Source organism: Elephantulus edwardii, unplaced genomic scaffold, assembly GCF_000299155.1.
Source record: "Elephantulus edwardii isolate Elephantulus edwardi_28Jun2011 unplaced genomic scaffold, EleEdw1.0 scaffold00041, whole genome shotgun sequence".
In the NCBI taxonomy this organism is placed as follows: domain Eukaryota; kingdom Metazoa; phylum Chordata; class Mammalia; order Macroscelidea; family Macroscelididae; genus Elephantulus; species Elephantulus edwardii.
The window spans coordinates 9,137,387-9,162,253 of NW_006399791.1; the positions used below are offsets into that span (position 1 = coordinate 9,137,387).

General features: G+C 47.6%; 1 protein-coding gene across 1 annotated transcript in view; it reads right to left on the reverse strand.

The window, feature by feature from the left end:
* The window catches only part of ACAN (aggrecan), a 43,044-nt gene extending 19,322 nt beyond the window's left edge, over positions 1–23,722 (reverse strand). Inside the window, 11 exon segments of the mRNA XM_006885230.1 lie at positions 28–960; positions 6,254–6,469; positions 7,632–7,925; positions 9,212–9,339; positions 9,782–9,956; positions 13,227–13,586; positions 17,325–17,618; positions 19,040–19,167; positions 19,738–19,912; positions 20,799–21,182; positions 23,653–23,722. Of these exon segments, the coding sequence (XP_006885292.1) occupies positions 28–960; positions 6,254–6,469; positions 7,632–7,925; positions 9,212–9,339; positions 9,782–9,956; positions 13,227–13,586; positions 17,325–17,618; positions 19,040–19,167; positions 19,738–19,912; positions 20,799–21,182; positions 23,653–23,722 (3,157 nt within the window).
* Positions 23,723–24,867: the final 1,145 nt, after the last annotated feature.

Genomic DNA, 24,867 nt, shown 5'->3' on the forward strand with positions numbered 1-24,867 from the left:
AAGGAAGTCCACTAAGGTCCTCTGTACCAGAAGCAGAAGATTCTGGACCTTCTCCTCCAGAAGGAAGTCCACTAAGGTCCTCTGTACCAGAAGCAAAATATTCTGGACTTTCTCCTCCAGAAGGAAGTCCACTAAGGTCCTCTGTACCAGAAGCAAAATATTCTGGACTTTGTCCTCCAGAAGGAAGTCCACTAAGGTCCTCTGCACCAGAAGCAGAAGATTCTGGACCTTCTCCTCCAGAAGGAAGTCCACTAAGGTCTTCTTCACCAGAAGCAGAGGTTTCTGGACCTCCTTCTCCAGAAGGAAGCCTACTGAGATCTTCCCCAGAAGCAGAGCCCTCTATGTCCTTGCCTCTACTGGGCAGTTCATCAGTCTTTGGAGTGCTGGTCCACTCTATCCTTTCTTCTTCCCCTGAGGTTAGTCCACTTTCAGTAGGTAGCCCTGAACCCACTGTGGAAGTCTGACCACTGGAATCAAGATCCCCAGAAGGTAGTCCACTGGCACTTTCTCCCGAGGTTTGCCCACTGGACTCAAAGCTTCCTGAAGCTTCTCCACTGCCAGTGAAGTCACCACTGATTTCAGGGACCCCAGATGCCTCCCCAGAGCCTGGCAATTCAGTTCTGCTGGGCACTATGAGGGAAGGTATATATGGCTTCTCTGAGGCAGAGGGTTCTTCGAAGGTGGATGGTTCCTCTGAGGTGTATGGTTCCTTTAAGGTGAATGGTTCTTCTGAGGTGGAAGGCTTCTCTGAGGGGAACGGCTCCTCTGAGGGAGAAGGTTCCTCTGAGGGGGTTGGCGCCTTTGAGGGGGGTGGTTTCTCTGAGGTGAATGGCTCCTTTGAGGGGGACGGTTCCTCTGAAGTGAACGGTTCCTCTGAAGGGGATGGCACTTCAGTTACAGAGGGCCCTTCTGTGATTTCCTCTGTTGGTGAACCAGTGGGAGGCCATGTAGCAGGGATTTCTGTAAAAAAGGAAGCAAGAAAGAGAAGGTACAGACTTATTAACTTATCCTCATTTAATCCCAATTAACATATTTCAACAAACAGATGCTGCCCTGGATGTGCTTACCAGGTTGTGCCAAAAAATCTGGAAGACAACTACCTGGCCCACTGACTGGAAGAGATTCCTATTTACTCCCATTCCATAAAAAGGTGACCCGATAGAATGTGGAAATTATCAACAATGTCACATGCAAGCAAAATCCTGCTGAAGATTATATAAAAAAAAAATGACTGGAACAATATATTGACAGAGAACTACCAGAAATACAAGCTGGATTTAGAAGAGATCATGGCACTAGGGACATTATCACCAAAGTCAGGTAGATCTTGGGTAGAAAGCGAAGGGTACCAGAGAAATGTCTATCTGTGTTTTATTGACTTTGCAAAGGCATTTGACTGTGTGGGTCAAAATAAATTGTGGCTCACCTTGAGGAGAATGGGAATCCCAGAATATTTGATTGTGCTCATGTAAAACTATAGTTGGACTAGGAAGTATTCCTCAGAAGAAAGTAGGGAAACATTGCATAGTTCACAATCAGGAAAGGAGTGTGTCAGTGGTGCATTCTGTCTCTAAACCTTTTCAATCTATATACAGAACAGATCCTTCGGGAGGCTGGGCTTCATGAGGAGGAAAGTGGCATCAGGATTGGAGGAAGACGCATAAACAATCTATGTTGTTATGCAGGTGATGCAACCTTGCTTGTTAAAGCTGAGAAGGGCCTGAAGCACTTGCTGCAGAAAGCCAATCACTGTAGTCTTCAATATGGTCAACATCAAGAAGACAAAGATTCTCACCACTGGGTCAACTGGCAGGACCATGATAGATCGAGAAGAGATTGAGGTTGTTAACAATTTTAGCTTGCTCGGCTCCACATTCAACACTCTTGGCACCAGCAGTCAAGAAATCAAAAGATGAATTGTACTGGTAAATCCTGCTGTCAGGGACGTCTACTGAGTACTGAGTACTGAGAAGCTACAATGTAAGTCTAGGGACTAAGGTGCACCTGATTCAGATCATGGTCTTTGCAATTACTTACTATGCATCAGAGAGTTGGACAATGACTAAGGATGACAGAAGAAGAATCGAAGCCTTTGAGTTGTGGTGGAGAAGAGTATTTTTTTTAATTGTTAATTTTTAATGAAAATTTACAGAGACTTTGGATTTCCATTTATTCATTGTTGCACTTTTTTCCCTGCCCACCTCTCCCCCACTCCAGGACACTCTTCTCTTTGAAAAGTAAAAGAAAAATTCTTTCATTGTTTTACAATCCCTCCCTCCGCCCAGGTCCCCTCCACTATGCAGCCTTCGCTCTGGACTCCTATCATGACAAAAATACCTAATCACATATCCCTTTTAAACAGTTTTCTCCCTCATCTGTTTCAATGCAGTATACATTATTTATCCCATCTTTCTCGGTCTCCCCCCAACCCCGATGTCAGTCCTGTTTTACAACAGTGGCACCATGCAGTATTTGTCCTTTTGTGACTGAGATACTTCACTCAGCATAATGTCCTCCAGGGTCACCCATTCTGAGTAATATTGCATGAGTTCCTTGTTTTTCAAGGCAGCATAGTATTCCTTTATGTGAATATACCACAGTTTCTCTATCCATTCGTTTGTTGATGGGTACTTACATTATTTCCAACTACTTGCTATCCTGAACAAAGTCGCAACAAACATGAATGTGCATTCAGAAGAGTCTTGAACATACCATGGATCGCCAAGAAAACAGCTTTATGCGTTTGTTCGTCATCTGAATGTCTTCTTTGGTGAAGAGTCTGTCCATATCCTTTGCCCATTTTTCAACTGGATTGTTTCCCTTTATCTTGTTTTTATGCTGGAGTATTTTATAAATTCTAGGTATAAGTCCCTTACCAGATATGTCATTACCAAATATTTTTTTTCTCCCAGTCTGTGGCTTCCCTTTTTACTCTGTTGGAGTTTTTGGATATGTATAGGGATTTTTGGAGCTCCCTGATTAAAACAAGCTTGGAAGCAGGAGTGGCATCCACATCCGTAATAGCTTGCCTCCAGAAACCCTATGAACCTGGAGAAAGGATGAAAGTCATGTAAGGGTTGAGGACTTTCATTCATAATGTCGCTAGGAGCTGTCTACAATTCATGGCACTTAACAACAACAACAACAACAACAACAACAACAGGATTTTATTCTTAGGAGGTCCCATTCATCTATTTTATCCTCTCCTGGGTGTAGATTTTCCAGGATGCTTGGAAGACTGTTCATGTTGTGGATTAGGGCTCCTAGAGTTCTTCCAAGCTTTTCTCTAATGAAGTTTATAGTCCTTGGTTTTAGTCCTAGATCTTGCTTGAGTTTTCTACAGTTAGTTTTCCAATTTTGTCAACTTCACCAAAGAAGACATTCAGATGGCGAACAAACACATGAAGAAATGTTCAAAATCCCTAGCTCTCAGAGAGATGGAAATCAAAACAGCTATGAGATATCTCACCCTAGTCAGAATAGCAAAATTTAACAGAACAGCAAGCCACAAATGCTGGTGAGGTTGTGGAGAAACTGGAACCTTTATGCACTGTTGGTGGGAGTGTAAAATGGTACAGCCACTGTGGAAGGCGGTATGGTGCTTTCTCAAAAATTTGCAAGTAGAGATAGCATTTGACCCAGCAATTCCACTACTGGGGATATACCCCAAAGAGACCATAACTAACATCCAAGCAGATATATGCACACCCATGTTTATGGCAGCTTTGTTCACAATAGCAAAGAGCTGGAAACAACCTAAGTGCCCATCAACAAATGAATGGCTAGAGAAGCTGTGGTATATTTACACAACGGAATACTATGCTGCACTGAAAAACAAGGAATTCATGAAATATTATACAAAATGGGTAACTCTGGAGGACATTATGCTGAGTGAAATATCTCAGTCACAAAAGGACAAATATTGCATAGTGTCACTGTTGTAAAGCAGGTCTGACAATGGAGTTGGAGAGTAACTAAGAGGGGATAAATAATGTATACTGCATTGAAACAGATGAGGAAGAGACCTGTTTAGGAGGAATGTATGATTAGATATTATTGTCATGACAAGAGTCTAGAATGAAAGCTGCATAGTGGAGTGGACTGGGGTGGGAGGGATTGTGTAACAATCAAAGAATTTTTTTATTTTTACACATGCAAGCAAGATTTTACTGAAGATTATCCAAAAACGACTGGAACAGCACACCAACAGGGAACTACCAGAAGTCCAGGCTGATTTCAGAAGGGATCGTGGTACTAGAGATATTGTAGCTGATGTTAGATGGATCTTGGCTGAAAGCAGGGAATACCAGAGGAATGTCTATCTGTGTTTCATTCACTATGCAAAGGCATTTGACTGTGTAGATCATAACAAACTATGGCTGACTCTGAGAAGAATGCGAATCCCAGAACACTTGATCGTTCTAATGCGAAACTTATACTTGGACCAGGAGGCAGTCGTCAGAACAGAGCAAGGGAACACAGCATGGTTCAAAATTGGGAAGGGCGTACGCCAGGGATGCATCCTATCTCCATACCTTTTAAACCTATGTGCAGAACAGATTATCCGAGAGGCAGGGCTCTATGAGGAGAAATGTGGGGTCAGGATAGGTGGACGATTTATCAGGCACATAACAACAACAACAACACTTTTAAAAGAGAAGCAAACTTGGAGGGGAGGGAAGGGTGGGCAGGGAGGAAACTGTGCAACAATGAATAACTGGAAATCCAAAGTGTCTATAAACTTCCATTAAAAAAAAACAAAACCAAAACAACTAGAAAGCTTGGAAGAAAGATAATGCTCAGATAATGAAAAAACAAACAAACAAACAAACAAACAAAAACCAAAGAGCTATATTTTGGAGAGAGTGAAAGCAATCTTTTCCTTGGAAACTAAGATTTTGAATATCCATCTCACATATTTGGTGCATGTGGCCAGGAGGGACTGCTCCTTAGAGAAGGACATCATGCTCAGAAGAGTGGAGGGACAGTGCAGGAGAGGAAGACTGGATAAGATGGGTTATACACCATCTGGAGTAATGGTGGTAAGTGTATCAGAGAAAACGAGACTGACTCGGCATAGCACAGTCTTCAAAGCTGCTGTATATCGGGCTGTTATGAGTTGCAGGCTACTCAACAGCACATAACAACACACACCATTTAAAATTCATATGAAAATTTCATCTAGAGAAGTAAAACACCATTCTTTCCACAGTAAACCTTTTCTCTCAAGAACACAGTTTTCCATTTTGATTTTGAATATTATTCTGTCATTTCCCCCATGTTCTCAGGGGTCTTCGATTGTGGCCTCTTTCAGAGTGGTCTGCCATGGGAGCTGGGTACCATCTACCTCTTCTGGTCTCAGGGTTGTGGAGACTGAAGTTTGTGTAGTCCACTAGTCCTCTGGACTAAGAGTCTTTCTTTTGTTTGTTTGTTTGCTTCTCTTTGCTCCAAATGGGAAAAGCATAATTGTTACACCTTAGAGAGCCAGTTGAAAACTGTTAAGACCCCAGTGGCTACTCACCAAAGCAGGATACAGCACACTGACTTTGTGGACTATGTTATGCCAGTTGGCCTTGGTGTTCCACGTGACTAAGGACCCGAGCTCCCAGGCCTAGCAACTTACTTGATACCACCAGGGAGGGACACACTCCTTCGAGCAATCAACCAAATAAGACCAAAGGGCAGCACTTGCTCAGAGAAAGAGCTGAGAAGGCAGGAAGGGATAGGAGAGAAGAACAGATGGAAATGGAAACAGAAGGAGGAAGCAGAAAGATGCTATTCCAATGGCAGGGACTGTAACCAATGTTGGGAAATAGAACAGGTAAGAACTGTTGAACAGGCACCATTGTGCTCTGCTAACTTACTCAAATCACAGTAAAAAGGGGGGAGGAAGAACTCAGAGCTGTGTTCATACGCTTTTTAAGGGGTCCTTGCATGGTGCCTCAGGAGGAAAAGAAGGATGAAGAAAAGGAGAGAGGGAGGGGAGAGCCTTGCTGCTCCCTTCACAGTCCCATCCACACAGACACAGGGCAGCCAAGGACACATTCAGGGTACTGCTGTTTCTGTCATGGCAGGGGGAGGGGGAGGCCCAAGAGGCCAGCAGAGGTGGCTGACCCTGCCCACAGCAGCATCAGGTCCAGAACTGTGGCTCAGGAAGCAGCATAAACACCAGAGAGAGATGTTATCCCCAGGCACACCCTGGGCTGACAGGAGCCTGTAGCCTCAGGGCCTGCCCACAGCCCACCACACTGACCAGGCAATGGGGAAATGCCCGCTGGGGTGTAGGCTGGTTCCCATTCTGTCCGGTTTTCTGGCTCAGCGGTGAAGACTGGCACTATGGTCGTCTCCTCCCCCAAGGGGACAGCAGCCACTCCAGGCACCACCTCGGGGGGGATGAAGTCCTCCACGCCGGACGGGGGTGCATGCGTGCCACCGTCCTCCTCTCCTGGTGACGGCACTGCTGAAGCACCTGGAGGGGATGTGACCAGTGAGCTTCTCTGCATTTCTGCTGATGCATCCACGAGCTCACCCTTTTGTAGAGGAACCCGACTCTGTATATCCCCATGCCACCCAGAGCAGGCAAACAAAGAACACGTCTCATTCCCATCCACTAGATGGCCTCCACATGCACATAGTCAGTAGCACTTCTCAGGGAGCTCTGGGGGCAGAATTGACTGAGGCCTCTCTCTAAGGGTTTAATGCACACAAAAGCATTTAATTTGATCATAACTTGAGGAGATAGGTTACTGCTATCCCATTTCACAGATGGGTAAACTAAGGTTAAGTGGCCAGGTAATCCTCTGAGTGGGGACAAGCCTTCCTGAGGCTGGTACTTACTCTGGGTTTTAAAAGATTACCCTGGAAAGTTCAAGAACCTTGAGGGGTATGCAAGTTTTACTAATTTTTTTTTAAATTATTTTGAACTAATTATAGGCTCATAAGAAGTTAAAAATATTAAAAAAGTTAAAAAGTCCTTCCAGAGGATTTGCCCAGCATCCTTCTCCTGCAACTGGGAGCAAATTCTCTCAGCCCTACTCCCACTGGTGAAGTGACCTCTTCTATTACCAGTAGAGAAGTCTGACTCCCTTCACCACCTCTTAACAGGGCTTTGATATGTAAATCTATAAGAGGACCAGCAGAACCAGTGAGCCCCTTACCACACCAAAGCTCCCTCTAGGCTACTGTCCATATTGATGTGTGCCCTAGAGTCAGCTTCCACCCACAGTGAACCTATGAATAATGGCTCTGAACTTTGCCCTGTCCAGGCTACTGTTGTGTGTGTTGTGTACCAAGTACCATCAGGCCACCAGAGCCCCCTATTATCTAGGCTATTAGCAACACAAATGATTCTTGCTCCAGTGCTTAGTGGTAAGAACCTGAGCTGCAATCCCAAAGTCACGTGATTTGAAGCCACCAGCAGCTCTGCAGGCAAAGGATGGATAATCTCTCTAAAAACCTCCAGCAGGTCAGCTATGACTTAGTGGTTCTGACTCGTTACCACACAACAACAGTGAAGAATAAAGGTCCTTGCCCCAGACGGACTGACCCCTCCCTTGTACCAATGAAGGGGTGCAGTGGGCAGGGCCTGCAGGGCTGAGCTGGGGACTCTGGAGCAGAGGGGCAGTTCCTACCTCGAAAACAGAAGGCATGGTGCCGGGACAGCGGGTCTGGGAGGCCGGTCTGGTTGGGGTAGAGGTAGATTGTCCTCACACCGGGCTGGTTCCCGCCACAGGCGGGCCTCGCATTGACGATGGGGTAGCGGAGGCTGCCATCCGACAGCCAGCCGGCGTAGCACTTGTCCAGGCCGCGGCTCCAGGCAGCATAGAGCTGGCCCGTGGAGGCCAGTGTGGCATTTTGTGATTCACAGAACTCCAGGGCTTCCTGGAAGGTGAACTGCTCCAGGCGCGTGGCGAAGAACACTTCCCCTGGTGGCAGACACAGGAGGCCGTGTGGGACCCTCTGTACTCTTGTGCAGAGCAGCCCTGCTCTCCCCAGGAGGGCCCCTCACTTACCCTCATGCCCACCCAACCCCACACCCATGGCATACACAGGTCCAAGACCCAGCTCAGCTCAGCTCAAATAGGCTCCTTCCCAACCACTCCTTTAAGTCTCCTGGGACAATGGGAAGTACGGTGGGTGACCAGCCATTCTGGTTTGGATGGGACAAGGCTTTCCTGAGATTTGGAGCTTTCTGTACTAAGAATTGAGAAGTCTCAGTCAAACAGTTTGTCTGGTCCCTCTGCTGGGAAAGGCACACTGCTCTAGCCTTTTTGAATTCTGCGATCATGCCCAGGCACCTCCACCTCCAGGGATGCTAAGAGGGGCAGCTCCTCAGGGACTGTGATTGCAGTTACCCTGCCCTCTCCCCACCCCACTCCTGAGAGCTCACCAAGGCAGGGATGGGGTCCTGTAACCATAGCTTCCCTTCCCCCAGCACAAGTCCCAGTGCCCATCTGACTTAGGGAGAAGGAAGCTCATTAGCTGACCAGCTACTCCTGCCAGGCACCTTTCTGACATACTTCATTCAAAACTCAGGAGCCTCTGAGGTGGGTATAAATCAGGCCCACTTTATAGCTGGAGAAACTGAGCCCTAAACAGGTTAAGCAATCTGTTCACAGTCCACAAACAAGGGATTGACAGTACTGATATCTTTTCCACTCACAAAATTTAAAAATTGGGTTCAGTGGAGCTAACTTGAAGGATGTTAAATTGGAAAGAAATGAAGTAAAAGGTCTATCTATGGTCAAAACAAAGGTCTGTGGTCAGAATAGCTTGGGATGAGCTGGACTTCCATTTTAACTACAAGACTCTCAGAGCTTTAGACTTACTGATGGTTTCCCTGGGACTTTGCAAGTGGCAGAAGTATAACATTTAGGATAATTTACATGGATTTATCAGGGAGCTTGAGTAGCCTAATGGTAAGGAGTTACACTGCCAACCCAGAGTCATGTAGTTCAAATCCACCAGCTTCTTCTGTGCAATTTACATGAAAACCCCCTAGAGGGACAGCTGAGTTGTTCTGAAGTGATAACCCACAATAACAATGTGGATTTATCTGCCTACCACGCTGAAATAAACAACACAAAGCGTGTGTGGCAGAGGTTCCAAGGGATTGACCTCATGGGGGGCTGGGTGGGGATGGGTGACTGCTTCCCGCTTCCCACCCTACTCCCTGCTGGCCCCACCCTGGACGTGAGGATGTGGCCTGTACCCTCTAGCTTGTCCACGTAACAGTAGACGTCGTAGGTTTCTGATGAGGGCCGCACACCATAGGTCCTGACCCCTGGGCTGCTGTTCTTGTCCCCCACACATGGGGCCCTTGGGCTCACAATGGGGTATCTGAAAAGAAAGGGGGAAAGGAAGATGAGAGGCTTCTCTCGGGGCCCAGTGGGAGGCCCCTGAGGGACTGGGAAGGGTGTGTCTTGGGTCATTAGATGAGATCCAAACCAGGAAACAGACCCTTATGAGGCAAATGCCTGCACAGATCACTCCCCAGTTCCTTTTGCCGCTGAGGATCTGGTGCCTTGAGGCCCCAGGGAAAGGCAGCTGGAGAAAGGGTCTCTGTAACAGGAGATTTCTCTCTAGGTCTCTAGGGGCCAACTGTCAAGGATTTAGCCTGGTCAGGGCCTTTCCTTAGCTCCTCAGAGTATGACTCAAGAGAGATTAAAGAAGTAGGTATGGTTATGCCAATACACCAATGAGTCTGAATGTCTAGGTCTGTGCTGGGTATGAGGCCAGGCTCTCGGAGATGGGATGGGAGGTACTGGGGCCCTTCCTTCACCTTACAGTCTGGTCCCGCAGCCAGCCAGCATCACACTGCTCATAGCCGGCCTCGTAGGCCGCCTGGAGCTGCTCAGGGGAGGCAATGACGGCACCCGTGTGAAGGCAGGCCTGCTGTGCCTCCTCGTAGGTCAGCGAGTAGCGAGAGGACCCTGGGCGGTAGTGGAACACGACCCCTGCGTAGGAAGAGAAAAGGGAGGTTCAAGCAGGGAACAGCAGGGCCACAGGCCACACACCAGGGTGTCCCATCCTCATGGTTACGCAAGAGCAGAGGGCACACTAGCTATTTAAGAAATAATTCCTCCAGCGTTTCCCTCCTAAACCATTATGTTTGCTCGTACTGTCCACATCTCTGAGAAAGTCTTAGGTCCTGGGTGTCCCCTAAACCCCCTTTCTGGGTACTTCACAGCACAGCTGCTCATTTTCCATTTACTCTTTAAAGCAAAAAAGACATTTTTTTCTCTTCTTATAAAAAGGATAAACATTTATTCAAGAACATTTGGAGAACACACAGAGGGACAGGGAGGAAGGGAAATATTCAGTGATAATTCCTCTGCTTGGTCTTTAGTCCATGGTTCTGGGGGTATGCAGCTCTCCTGAATGTGGCTGCAAACGTTTGTATGAGGGTGCAACACAGTTTTTAGGGAGTCAGCTCCTAGATTTTATCAGGTTCTTTAACGTTTGTATGAGGGTGCAACACAGTTTTTAGGGAGTCAGCCCCTAGATTTTATCGGGTTCTTTAAGGCTAAGATCCACACACAAGTAAGAGCCTCTGTCCTAGGGCCTTCTCCCCATAGTGTGTGAGTGGATGTACATTTGGTGGAGGGGACACCACTAAAGACTTTGAGAAGGCCACCCCAAAAGTTGTCCCCATTTATGGACCTGAGTTCAGGGAGCAGCTCAACTCTCTGTGGCACCCTAATTATACAGAAATTTGTTAAGTACCTGGAGCACCGTCGTCTTAGAACGGGAGTCAGCAAGCCTTTTGTGGAGAAGGCCAGGTGGTGAATATTGCATGCTTTGTAGACTACACCGCCTGGAATTCAACTTTGCCATTGATGTTCTGTGTCAGCCATCGGCGGCGGGAAGACAAACAGGGGTGGCTGTATTCTTTTAACATATTTTTTGTGGGCAGTAGAATTTTAATTTCACATGATTTTCACATCATGATATGTTCTTTCTATGGATTTCTCCCCAACTACTTAAAACTCACTCTTAGCTTGTGGGTCACAGAAGACAAGTGGCAAGAGGACTTGGCCCTTGGGCCAGAGTGTCAGAGTGTGCTGCCCTCTGTTGTGGACAGTGAACCCTGGGAGAGGCTCATGGATCTCCCAGTGCTGGGGTTTTCTTTTTTTTTTTTATTTTTAGTGCTGGGGTTTTCAAGAGGCCGTGTCCTCTGAGGTGCCTGAGGAGGCACAGAGGGCCATGGATGGGAGGAGCTCCTTTGCTGCACCCTACTTCACTCGAGTCTGTGTGCCCTCTTTATCTGATGTGCACACTTCACTGTCAAGTGTGTTATTACATGTAGCAAACCCTTCATGGCTAAACAGTATGGATAGCACAAACAAATTGAGGAACAAAACCCTTTAAAATGTTTTTAGAAAAGGCCAGACTCACTGGACCACTGAGACTAGCATAGTCCTAAGAAGATGCTCTTTAAATGTAGACCTGGATCTGTTCAGAGGCCAACTCTGAGTGAGATTATCAAGCAGCACACAAAATAGAAGACATTTACAGTGCTCTACTTAAAAACCATTTATACAAAAGTCAACCAGTTTTCACTTTAAAGTGAAGATGAGATGGGGCAGGGAAACTAGAGTACTGTAAACAAAAGAACCAGAATACAACAGAAGAGCCTACTGACACTTTATAATAAATGTGCGCATGACCACTGAGCAATGTGCATAGAAAACTTCAGATGAGAACCAAATTTACTGTGTAAACTCACACTCAAAAATACTTTTTCTTTGTTTTAAAAAAGGAGAGAATTTGGGACATCATTGGTGTTATGAGCAGCTTAAAGTGTAAGTTTGATGTGAAAACATATTGCCTTAAGAATAAGAAACATGTTATGAATTTGTTATGAAAATATACAAGTTTGTTATGAAAACATGTTATGAATTTGATGTGAAAATATATATACCGAAGTGTACTACAACAGTTTGATGTAAATATGCCCAAATAGGCCTTTACTTCCCTGTAAGGCCCCACTGGCCGCAACATGTGTAAACCCCCAATAAGGGAATGTGACTTGTTACTGCCCATGTTGTTAAGGGAATGTAACTGGTATATAACATGATTGGTCAAAGCCATGTTGCTTTGGAACTAATGTGACTGGTTATACAACTTGTTTTGAAACTAACATGGTTAGTAAATCCCAAAGTTTGATTGTTGTTATTCTTAATATTATTAGTTAAATATAATGTAACCCAAAGTTTGAATGTTATTAGTTGAATACAGTGTAAAACTCCAAAAGTATATAAACTCTCAGAGCTCAACAGAAACTCTCAATTTCGCTGAAAACAATGAGCTGAACACTGAGCTAAATGCCGAAGACCCAAAGGCTCCTTTCAGAGCAGAAGACCCAAAAGCTCTTTTCAGAGCCAAAGGCTCTGGCCACAACAGTAGCTGTGAGATGCTGACTCTGGCCACACCAGTGGCTGTGAGTTGCTGACTCTGGCCACACTGGTGGCTGTGAATTGCTGAACTAGCCAAGAACCTGAACTGCACCAGTGGCCATGAGAGGTCAAAGAAAGTGACAAGTTGGGCTTACAGGGGTGAATGTTCCCCACTATCCTATGAATTATATTTATTATGAATTTATTAATTGCAATGTAGATAAATTGCAATTAACTGTTTAATGCTTGCTATGAATTAATGAATCAATATGTTGTGATGAATTTATTAATTGCAATGTAAATAAATTACAATTGATTATTGCTATTAATTAATTAATCAATAAACTGTAATTGGATTTTGTAATATGTCTATTAGTAATTAATTAAGGCTCATGGCTCATGACAACTGTTAGATCTGTCCCCTTTCTGAGGAGAGCTGAAACCAAGTTGTTCCTTGGAGGCTAGGATTTTGAAGCTGCCTCATATACTTTGGGCATGTGGCCAGAAGGAATAGGTCCTTGAAGAAGGACATCATGCTTGGAAGGGTGGAGGGACAGTGCAGGAGGGGAAGACCCAGGATGAGATGGATTGATATAGAAACTAGGGCAATGGGGGTAGGTGTGCTGGAATCAGTGAGACTGGCTCAGGAGAAGGCAGGGTTCAGAGCTGTTTTACATAGGGTTCCTATGAGTTGCAGGCAATTTGACAGCACATAACAACAACGAAGCTGAGAAGAGATCTGCCTGGCCCAGGTTTCAGAGCATCTTCCTGATCCCAAGCCAGTTCTTCCCACCAGGCCCCTTTGAGCACTGAGAAGGGGGTACTTACCCCCTGGCAAGAGTGGCTGCCCAGGGACACTGGCTACACCTGGAGCGATGGTCACTGGCACGGCCAGGTCCTCACTGGTGAAGGCCTCGGGAAGAGCCCAGGGCCTGGTGGCCTCTGCTGTCTGGTTCTCAGGCTCGGGGAAGGCAGCAGTCAGTGTGAAGGGCTCCTCAGGCTCTAGGGGGGTGGGTGAGGCGCTGAAGAAGGGCCTCACTGTGAGGATCACGTTGCCTCGGGCTTCTCCCTCGGTGACGTTTCGGGGCATGGGCAGCTCCATCTCAGGCCAGGTCACTGTCTGGATGGTGATGTCCTCCTCACTTCCCTCTCCGAAGAAGTTGTCTGGGATGTCCACAAAGTCTTCACCTGGGTGGGGTGAGCGCAAAGATACACTGTGGGTGCTGGGCTGGGGAGCAGACAAGTGGGCTGGAGAGAGCACTGGATCCTCCTCCTGCCCTTGTGGGTCAGGAAAGCACCCACTGTGTACAGGCCCCAGCCCAGCTCACTGGAGGGTCCTCACTATGTACTCTCACCATTACTCTCTGTTCAATATAGAGGTCTCTGTAAGATTGCAAAAGGACTTAAGAACATTCTCAGCAAAAGACAACAACCAGTTTGCTGCTCTAAAAAAGAAAAAAAAATCCCATTTCAGCACTTGCATTTCTTTCTGCTTAATTTATACCACTTAAAGGAGATGGCCTGACAGTGTATGCATCAGTGGAGGAGGATGGGGGAGAATGGGGCAGGGCTTGGTCCTGTTGGACATGAGGAAGAGCCAACAACGTTATCACCTAGCAACAACAATTCCCTCCCCCTTGAACACCACCTAAAATAGTAACCAATGGAGTAAAGCAAATTGGTTACAGAGGGAAACTGTAATCTTGAAGAAGATGCAGGGGGTCATGGCGTTGATGAAAGCGAGGTTGGTAACCAACTCATATGACAATCATGGAAGAGGAAGACTAAAGGGACCAGTTAACAACTGAAAAAGAGACACCTTCCACTGTGAATGAAGCTACCTCTGAAAGAGTGCTTAGTGAGGGTGGCACGATGTGATTGATGTCAATTGGTTCTGTTGGACTGTACAGGTAACATGGACTGAATTGGCAAATATTGTTTTCTCTATGTTCTTTACAATTAAAAAAATCTCTCAAGAACAAAATAAAATAAATGATAGAGATACCCTAGAGCAATGTCACCCATTCCATGGAGACTTGTCCACCAAGCACATGTTAATCCAGGAGGGTAAATTTTACCTTCCCCTTAAGTCCAGATTCAAACCCACTTCCTCACTGAAAACCTGCCTGACTATCTAGCGTGCAGCCTCCTCTCCAGCACCCCTGCTCTCCCTCCCCTGCTCCTCTCATCCGTCCTGTGATACTCTCCAGTTTCTGTCACACTATGTAAGTTAGGTAAGTATGTTGTTTATTATTTATTGTCTGTCTCCTCCTCCAAGACTGTAAACTCCTTAAGGGCAGGAATCTCTTTTTAAAAAATTGTTAATGTATCACATATGTCTGGCATAAAGTAAGTTTCCAATAAATATTAACTGGATGGGGGGGGTGGAGAATGGTTAGAATATCAAAGAGTTGAGAGACTCTAGGGGAAATTTCTAAAATCATAATTATTTTTGCATATTTAATTCTTTTTATAAAACATCAGGCTGTGGCAGTTAAACATGACAGGAAATACATCACTGTGTCAACATCAGTTCTGCATACATTTATAGAACCTCTCATCCATTGTTTTTTCCCCTCAAGAATAGCACTTAATTGTAAGTGACCATGTAATCCTTGATGGATATAAACTTTATAATTGAGTATTACAATTAATACCAGCTAGGGGGCCTAGTTCCTAAGGAGTTACGCTGCTAACTCAAAGCGGGGGTCTCTCTGGCTGTGCGAATCCACTAGCTGCTTAACAGAAGGATGGAGTCTCCCGCCGTGCAATTTACAGCCTCTGAAAACCCACTGGAGGGTCACTATGAATTGGTTCTGACCTGAGGGCAATGAGTTTTTGGGTGAAAATTTTTGTTAAATTTAAACATTATATTTTCCCCCCATAGAAGGTACTTTATTACCGAGGCATAAACAAACAAAAAAAGAAATAGGAAATAAGGCATGTAATGGGTACACCATGGTCAGGACATGATTTCCTCACAGTCAGGAACCAGCTCTTGACCTAGTTACCCGCATAAAAAAGGTTGCTGCGAAGGGTCAAGGACTGCAGCCTTCAGTATGGACTAAGGCTCAATGTCAAGAAGACAAAGATTCTCGCCACTGGACCAATTGGCAGCATCAGGATGGATGACGAAGAGATTGAGAGTGTTCACAGCTTCAGTTTGCTCGGCTCCACAGTCAACACTCTTGGCACCAGCAGTCAGGAAATCAAAAAGCGTATCGCGATGGGAAAGTCTGCTGTTAGGGACCTCTCTAAGGTACTCAGGAGCAACAGTGTCTCTCTGGAGACTAAGGTGCGCCTGATACAGGCCATGGTATTTGCAATCGCTTGTTATGCATCAGAGAGTTGGACAATGACTAGGGAGGACAGAAGGAGAGTGGATGCTTTTGAGCTGTGGTGCTGGAGAAGGGTACTGAATGTACCATGGACTGCCAGGAAAACAAACAGATTCATCTTGGAGAGGATTAAACCAAGCTACTCCTTGGAGGCAAGGATTCTGGGGCTTCGTCTGACATACTTTGGACATGTTGCCAAGAGGGACGGGTCCTTGGAGAGGGACATCATGCTTGGGAGGGTGGAGGGACAGCGCAGGAGGGGAAGACCCTCTATGAGATGGATTGATTCGGTGACTGGGGTAATCGGGATGGGTGTGTCAGAGGCGGTGCGGTTGGCGCAGGATAGAGCTGTTGTGCATAGGGTCGCTATGAGTAGGAAATGACTCGACGGCACATAACAACAACAACAACAAAGTCTATTAAGTTATAGAAAAGATTTAACATAATAAAATTGTTGGCATGAGCTACATTTTGAAAATAAATCCACATATTAATTTTTCTGAAACACACAAAATGCCACTTTAATAATCTAATATTTTAAAAGGACTTTTTTTTCAGTTCTTGGTATCTTGGGTCTCTTGAATAGATAGGCTCTTCCCCCCTTTTTATTATTATTATTAATGAAAATTATTATTCTTAATTATAATGAAAATTTACAGAGATTTTGGATTTCCATTCATTCATTGTTGAACAAAACTTTTAGTGTCAATTTTTAAAGATAAAGTTCTAATCAAACCTTTCTCCTCTCTCTTCAATAACATTTTTAGTCTAGCGCATGGGGAGTTGCACTGCTAAATGCCCCTCTGGTGGTTTGAACCCACCAGTGACTGCACAGAAGAAAGATGGGCAAGATCACGCGTGCTCTACAGCTCTGAAGACCCACGGGAAGGCCAGTTATAGGCCCGCTCCAGCTCCACAGCAATGAGTTTGAATTTTCTACAGGTTGAGTCCAAAAGGGCAGGTAACAATGATCTCCTGGGAAGCCTGGTCTCACCTCAGCCCTCTGTTACCCTGTCATTCTGCAGGCAGTAGAGGGCAAGCCACATCTCCCTACTACATGGATGAGGAAAGTGGAGCTCAAGGCCCTGACGTTTCCAGAGTCATAATGTAACAAACAGAGCTGGAAGTCAAATCTCAGAAAATGCAGATTCTAAAGCTTGTGCTTCTAATCCTGCCCTGATGAGAGGACATAGGGCTGGATTTGTTTGTCTCCAGTATGCGTCCCCTCGCACTCCTAGGGACCAGAAGAATGGGGAGAGGCGAGCGAGGCCCTGGGTAGTGCAAACTGTTAAAGTGCTGAGGTGCTAACTCAAAAGATGGTTCAAGTCCACTCAACTACCTCACAAGAATAGTCTGGCCATCCACAACTTAAATCCAACCTCTGAAAACCCTATAGTTTTCAATTCTACTCTGGCACATGTGGGGTTCTCGGAGTCAGAACTCACTTAATGGCAACTGGTTACCAAAACCATGGGAGTTCAGGGACCCAGTGGCCTCTTGAAGGCATGAAAAACCAACCAATTCCCCTTTCCACATTCTCCCCAGAGCTCCAGTCACAGGGATGTGACCACCTGCAGTCCCTGCCCACCTGTGTAGCAGATGGCGTCATAGCGGGATGAAGGGTCTGGGTAGCCCGTCTGGTTGGCATGCACGTAGACGGTCCTCACACCCAGAAGGTTGCCCCCGCAGTTGGGTCGGGCCTTCGAGATGGGGTAGCGGACACTGCGGTCGGCCAGCCATCCGGCGCTGCACATGTCCATGCCGCTCTGCCAGGCCAAGTAGAGCTGGCCCGTGGTGGCCAGTCGGGCACCCAGCCGCCGGCACTCGTTGGCTGCCTCCTGGAAGGTGAACTTCTCAGGGGATGTGGCGTAGAACACCTCACCTGTTAGGGACACAGGCACAGAGTGAGAGCTCCCTCCACATCCACCACCCTGCACCCCCAGAAAAACCAAGTACGGACCCGGGGCCTTGTGGTACAAACAGTTAATATGCTTGGCCACTAACGAAAAGGAGGTTCAAGTCCACCCACAGGTACCTCAGAAGAAAAGCCTGGTGATTTACTTCTGAAATAATCAATGACTAGACACTCCTTGAGCACCATTCTACCGACACACACAGGTTACCACGAGTCAAGAGTTAATGCAACCTTTTTTTTTTCCTTAAACATTACAAGGTTCACTCGTGATAAATCAACACATGCCCACACTAAAAGTCATTAATGGTTCCCAGGGAGGGGACGGGGGAGTAAGAGGGCTCAGTTCTTGAAAGTGCAGGATTCCTGGTAAGGTAGATAGGAATATGTGGAAGCAGATAGTGGCAATAGTTGCAAGTAATGAAACTGTCTATCTCTGGTGGTGCTGCCTGTTGTGCTGATAACCCACAGGGGGCGACTTTCTGGCAGTCTGATTCCACCAGTGGTCCCAGGGAAGAAAGATGGGCAATCTCCTCCTGTGCAGTTCACAGCCTTGGGAACCTATGCAAGGTCAGTTATGAGCCGGAATGGAGTTGGTGGCAATGAGGTGGAGTGTAACTGCTCATGCAAAAAAATTGGATAATGTTTTGTTATGTGTCCACACGTATCACAGTTGAAAGAAGCAAGGTGTGATCCACGTGACAAATGATAGTGTGGCTTTACAGGATGAAACGCTGTCAGCTGAGAAGCATCGGTGCTGGGTGCCACGTATCACCTCCATGGGGCCTTTCCTCTGGGGTCAGCACTGCCTGCTCAGACAGGTCTTTTCCAAACACTCAAATTCTGAGGCATCAGAAAGCATCACACTCTGAAAACCAAGCCCAACCTCTGGACACTTGGTCGGTTCTGACTCCTGGTAACCCTTCACCAGGCTTCCTTGGCCATAACTGTTTTTGGGAGGAGATAGTCCACCTCTTCCCTGAAAAGTGGATGATGGTTTTGAACCTCTGACTTTTTTATCAGCTGCCCAACACAAAATGCACTGACTTCACCTCCTAGGGCTCCTTCCTGACCCATTAGAACTGAAGTTTCAAGCAGAGGGTCTAGGCCCAAAGGAGTCCTTAGGGACGTTATTAGGTGGGGCCTATTCACTCTTTCAGTAATATTATTACTTCTAACAATCTGACAAGGCTGTGCCAGGGGAGGGCTGGGGCAGCAGGCGTCTCTTACAGGGAGGGTTCTGGTTGCAGGGTAGCCACTCTGACTGGTGCTTACATTTGTCTTTGGTCAACCAAATGTGGCATCCCATACCCTCGCTTCTTGGCAGGCCAGTTTGGCCCCTGGGGTGGGAATGAGGTAAGTGGGGTGAAGGGGCAGTGAGGGGGCCTCACCCTCCATTTCCTCGGCAAAGCAGTACACGTCGTAGGTCTCATTGGTGTCTCGGATGCCGTAGGTTCTCACGCCGGGAAAGTCATCCTTGTCTCCATAGCAGCCTTCCCGGGGCAAGTGGATAGGGTACCTGCAAGGCGGAGGCATGGTACTCAAGGAAAGGAGCCAGGGACACAATGTCCTCACTCAGAGGAGGGCACGGTGACTGGGCCATGCCTCCCACTGGTCTGTCCCGGATTCACAGACTGTTTCCAGCTATTAGAGTACAGTGCTGAGGACTGCACCCTTGTCTGACTCTACTTTGGTTCCAGGCAGCCTGTTCCTGAGACTGGCAAGCTTTTCTGTGAAAGATCATATAACAAATATGAGCTTTGTAGTCCATATGAAGTTGAAACTGCTCCATTCTTTTTGTAGTGTAAAATATAAATAATAAAATGTAAATGATGGGCATAGGTATATCCCAATAAAACTTTATTTACAAAAACAAGGAATCGATTAAGCCCTGTGTTACATCCAAGTTTCCTACCAAGCTAATGAGGCCTAGTGTTGGCCAAGGCGCCACCAGCCCCCAGTTCAGTTCAGGCTGTTGCCCGTGTCTCTCGGGCCCCAGCTGGCCCCACCACCTGCCCCACTCTGCTGTGACCTCTACACCCTGCTGCCTCAGCGTGGATGCCCACTGACTTGTGGGCAGGAATCTCACCTGACGGTCTGGTCAGCCAGCCAGCCAGCATCACACTGGTGGAAGCCGTCCTCATAGGCAGCCTGCAGCTGCTCGGGTGTGGCGATGATGGCGCTGTTCTGCAGGCAGGCCCGCTGTGCCCGGTCGAAGTCCAGGGTGTAGCGTGTGGAGATGGCTCGGTAGTGGAACACGATGCCTGCAAGACAGGAGCAGTGGACAGCAGGTCAGGCGGTTCCCAGTCAGTGACGTCCTTGGACCTCAGGGACACTGAGCTGATGCACTGGTTTCCTGTCCACATTTCTCCCAAGTCCTCATGCCTTCACTGGAATACCTCTATTGACAGGGAGCTCATTACCTCACAGGTGTTCCTTTCCTAATACTGCCGATGAGGAGAAAACCCTTCCTTGGACTGAGCCAAAATTTGTCTGCCTCTCTGTTATCTTCTAGTATCATTCCAGGATCCCACATTTGCGTTGTGACCAGAAACTTTCAGAGCCCCTGGCACACTCAGGCTAGGGGGATCCTGGTAGAGATGTTGTTTAAGGTACTTCCAGAAGTGGGAGTCTTTCACAGAGCCTCCTAATGCCCCTTCCACCATGAAAAACTGGTGCTGACCAACTCCGAAAGTCAGCCAGGTGCCAACCATTCCTGGGAGGCTACAGAGAGGAAGGGAACCCCTTTCTTGGCTTCTGGAACTGGGAGTAAGTGTTGAGGTGAGGGAGGGAACAGAATGGAATAAACTGCTCTGATGCACTTCCAGGGTGACTTCAGGCAAGTCACATAACCTCAACTTGCCTGCCTGTAAAGTGGGGATAATCACACAGTCCTCCAAAACACAAGGTTGTTTTGTAGTACAAGCTACCATTTTTCAAGCGAGAGTGGCCAGGATGGATTCAGTGCTATTTTGTTTCTGCAATTCTCCAGAGAGAATCTTACCAGGCCCATTTTACAGAAGAAGTGACTGAGGTCAAGTCATTGGACTGAGGTCCACACCAGTGAATGGAGAAGCTGGGCTCACAGCACTGGGAACACCATTCCAGTTCTTACTGCTGGGGAGCAGAGTATCTGGGGACGGGCCTCACCTTTCACCACGACCTCCAGAGTGGCCTTGCTGTCCTCGATGCCATGCATCACCTCGCAGCGGTAGACCCCGGAGTCATTAGAGCGCAGGTTCTGGATCTCCAGGGTGGCGTCGCTGGGGATGGCTGGGTAGTTGGGCAGCGAGACCTTGTCCTGGTAGGCATTGTTGACTCGCACCTGCCCCTCGGTGGCCACCAGCAGGACCACCTCCTTGTCCTTAGACACTCGGCTCCATTTAATTCTCGGGGCGAGGGGGGCAGTGGAGGGGGCAGTGGTCACTGGGTGCATGGGGTCGATGAAGTAGCAGGGGATGGTGAGGGAACTTCCAAGGAGGACTCGCAGCGGGGAAGGCTCGGGGATGCTCACGCTCAGTGAGGTGTCATGGTCTGTGGGGGAAGGTGAGGTGGGAGACAGATGCATTAATGTCTGGAGAAGACCCCCAGGATCCTTCTCAGTCCAGGGACTACACACTTCTGAGTGGAGGTTGAGGGGCTGAGACAAGTGGTAGGATGTTCTTGTGTCATATGGAAACTCCCAGGAAGACTTGCAACATTACAGAGCTGCATTCTTAAGAGCCCTGGTCTCTGAACCTTCAGATGGAAACTCTAAAGTCTCAAAGGACCCACACAAGGGCATCAGCATCAAGACCACTTCTCTGCTTCTTAACCCTCGGGGATAATCACCATAGGGGAAACAGGATCTGTCTTCCTGGAGTGACAGTTTGACCCAAAGATTTTGGGAAAAAAAATTATGCTTACCAGGCTCTGAGTGGAGCAAATGGTTAACATGCTTGACTACCAAAAAGTTGGATGTCCGAGTCCACCCATAAGTACCTTGGAAGAAAGGCCTGGAGACTCACTTCCCCCCAATTAACCACTGCAAACCCTATGGAGCGCACATCTTGTCTCACACACATGGGGTCGCCAGGAGTCAGAACCCACATTACGGCAACTAGCAATGTTAAAAAAAGAAAAATGACTACCTTATGGGGTAGGGGGAAAATAAGTCCCACACAACTTTGAAAGCTAAGACACAAAATTTTAAAAACATGCCCAGAGGCTGGCTCTAGGCTCTTTGCTTGCCTTTGATGGGGATAAGATACTCTCTTCTGATGTTAGGGATGTAAGGGAATTACTGGACAACCACCAGAAAAGATGAGGCCTATTAGCCTGCAATGAGGTGGACAGAGGAGGTGAAGGAACTTGAACAGACACCACAAAAACCGTGGTACATATTCATAGGGAAGGTGCCTTATGCTCACCAAGATCCATGAGCAGTAAGAGGCCAGCCTGGAATGGGAAAGAAATATCTTTTGGGGAAAAAAATAGCACCTTTCATGGTGTGTCATAAACTTATGAAAGCTCTCTTTCCAAGAGTACCTACAGGTTGAACATAAAAAATGTTTCAGATATTTGTGGGTGGGAGGTACATAACAGGGCAAGGAAGGGCGAGCCAGGAATGCCTGGAGTCCAGCCCTAATCCTGTGGTGTCCTGCGCAGCCACTGCCAGGTCCTTCCACAAAAATCACCCCTGAATGCTTGGTCTCCACATTTCTAACACACGTGGCCTCACTGGCAGTGAGCTGAAGGGGACAGCAATGGCCAGATCTGCAGCTTTGGAGCTTCTGGCCAGGCTTCTGGCCAGGTCTGCCCTGTGAACAAACCACCCAGGTCTTGGCCAGGGTCTGCATGTGGTGGTCCCGCAGCAAGAGTGCAAAGGCAGGCTGTGTACCCCTTGGCTAGCTGTTGGGTTTTCTTTTTTCTTTTTCTAAGCTGTCCATTAAGCCAACAGACTTAAAGAACATATGGCCTACCTCCCGTTGGACGAGTCCACCTTTCAATTCGACCTGGAAAGTCAAGTTCAAATGTTGAACCCACTGGCTCTCTGGAGTTCTACACTACATATGGGAGTGTGAAAGAGGGGAGCATGGACTGTGCCCTGCACTATGAAGCATCTCATGCACATTCCAAGCTACATCTGAGCTCAGTCAACACCCCGTGCAAACAGCCGCTGTGAGGATGAGGGGCAGGTCATCTAGGGCTGTATCTCACAGGAGATGGGTTTAGAGAAGAGGCCTGTGCAGGCCCTGGAAGGGGTGGGCTGTTAGGACAAGGGTCCTGGACCTCCTGGGTAGCTGTGATGTGATCTGAAGAGGCAGTACAGGGCTGCATGGACACACATGGTGAGCCCTACAGCCTGCCGGGCAGAGCTGGGCTGGAGGAGGTCAGAGGGGCCTCCAAAGGTCCAGGGCAGGAGCTCTTACCTGGGCCCAAGGCAAGTACTGGTTACAGCATCCCACTGGGGAGCCACTGGGAGGCCTGCTTGTTTGGTTCAGCACTGGGTGTTCAGAACGCTCCTTAGCGCCTGCCACAAGCAGGAGGCCCACAGAGCTGCTGGGAACAGCTTGCCAGAAAGGGTGGGAAGTTGTCTGATTCGCTAGGGCTTCTTTCAGGTTGATTCTCAGATGATATTTATCTCTGATGCTTCAACTGATCTGCCCTTTACAGGTTTCATTTTTCTCTGTTGGGTTCTCTGTGTCCTACCTCACTCAAGCTCAGTGCGCAGGGGGACAGCACGTGGAGGGGGACACTGGGAAGGCAGGTAGGTGCAGGCAGGAGCAATGCTGAGTGAGGGGTCTTGTATATGTGCATGTGAGCAGGGGTGCATGTGTATACGTGGTTAGTGCACAATGCACGTTGGTGCAAGTGTACACGTGTGCGTGTGTGCTGTATGTATGCATGCACACGTTTATGGGAATGGAATCTTTGGGGCTGGTAGGAGGCAGGTCAGTTCCCGGACCCTGAGGCTGGTCCTCAGTGCCTTCTGAGACATGACACCTGCGTGGAAGGTCCTCACCTGAGAATTCTACGGAGACGGTTGCAGTGATGACCCTCAGAGTCACAAACACCAGCAGTAAAGTGGTCATAGTTCACCTGGAAGAGGAAAGGCAGAGGCGGGATTTGAACAGCTGAAGCCCAGGAGGGTCATGGAACAAGTCCAAGATTGGAAACCACATGACATAAGTAATCCTCCCCCCCACACACCTCCCTGAGCCTCCAGATCCAACTGGGTTTTCTCAGTTTAATCACAATTCTTAGACTGGAAAGAAGATGGCTGGTAGTGCAGCATTTAAAATACTTGTCTACAAAGCCAACGGTCGGCAGCTCAACCCCACCAGCCAGCCTGAGAAAGATGAAGCAGTCAGCTTCTTCAGAGACCTAGAACCTTCATGACTTACAGACAAGTTCCTCCTGTGCTTTAGGGTTGGGATGAGTCAGGTTGGACCTGATGAGAATGGGTTTGGTCTGGTTTGGGTTGGATAAACTCCTCCAAGGAGCCTCTTCCCTCCAGTGAGCAAAGCTTCTTTACTGCCACGGAGTCGGAACCCACTCAGCTAACCCGCCAGCAGGTTTTCAGAGGCTATAAATCACAGCGACACAGACTGCCTATCTTTCTCTCTTGGAGCAACTTGGTTGGCAGCACAACTCCTTCCCCATGAGAGTTCCCCAGTTTGTACTTCGGGATGACACACACCCCAAGAGTCACACAAGATTCAGTGGCCTGGATGCTGTCAGAATGACCCTGCTTTGAACCCAGCAGCCCTCCTTCTTGTTCAATGACTTGGTGTAAATCAGAACAATTCTCCTGATGACCCTGTGACATTGTAAGACATCCTTCTTATAAAGCGCATCTCTGATCGGCTGACAGGGTACACCTGAACCCAAATGGGTCAGCAGACTTAGACCCCAAGGAATTCCAGTTCCAGGTGTCACTATGCAGATTCTAACTCATGGCAAACCCTAATGGGCCAGAGCAGAATTCAATAGTAGCCGACTGGATTCAGAGGCTGAGAGTGTTACATAGTGAGGGGCGGCCACTGGTGTCCCCTCCGCCCTGCAGGAGGACGTTGCTATTGGCTTAACTAATCTCCTGAGAGGGCTTGGGAAGGGGTCCCACTCAAAAGGACCAGAGTCCCAGACCCATCATCTCACTCCTGAGTTGTCCCGAGTTTCTACTAGAGTCAGAGGTCCTGAGTCCATCCAGAACCCAGCATGTGGTGATTATCTACTC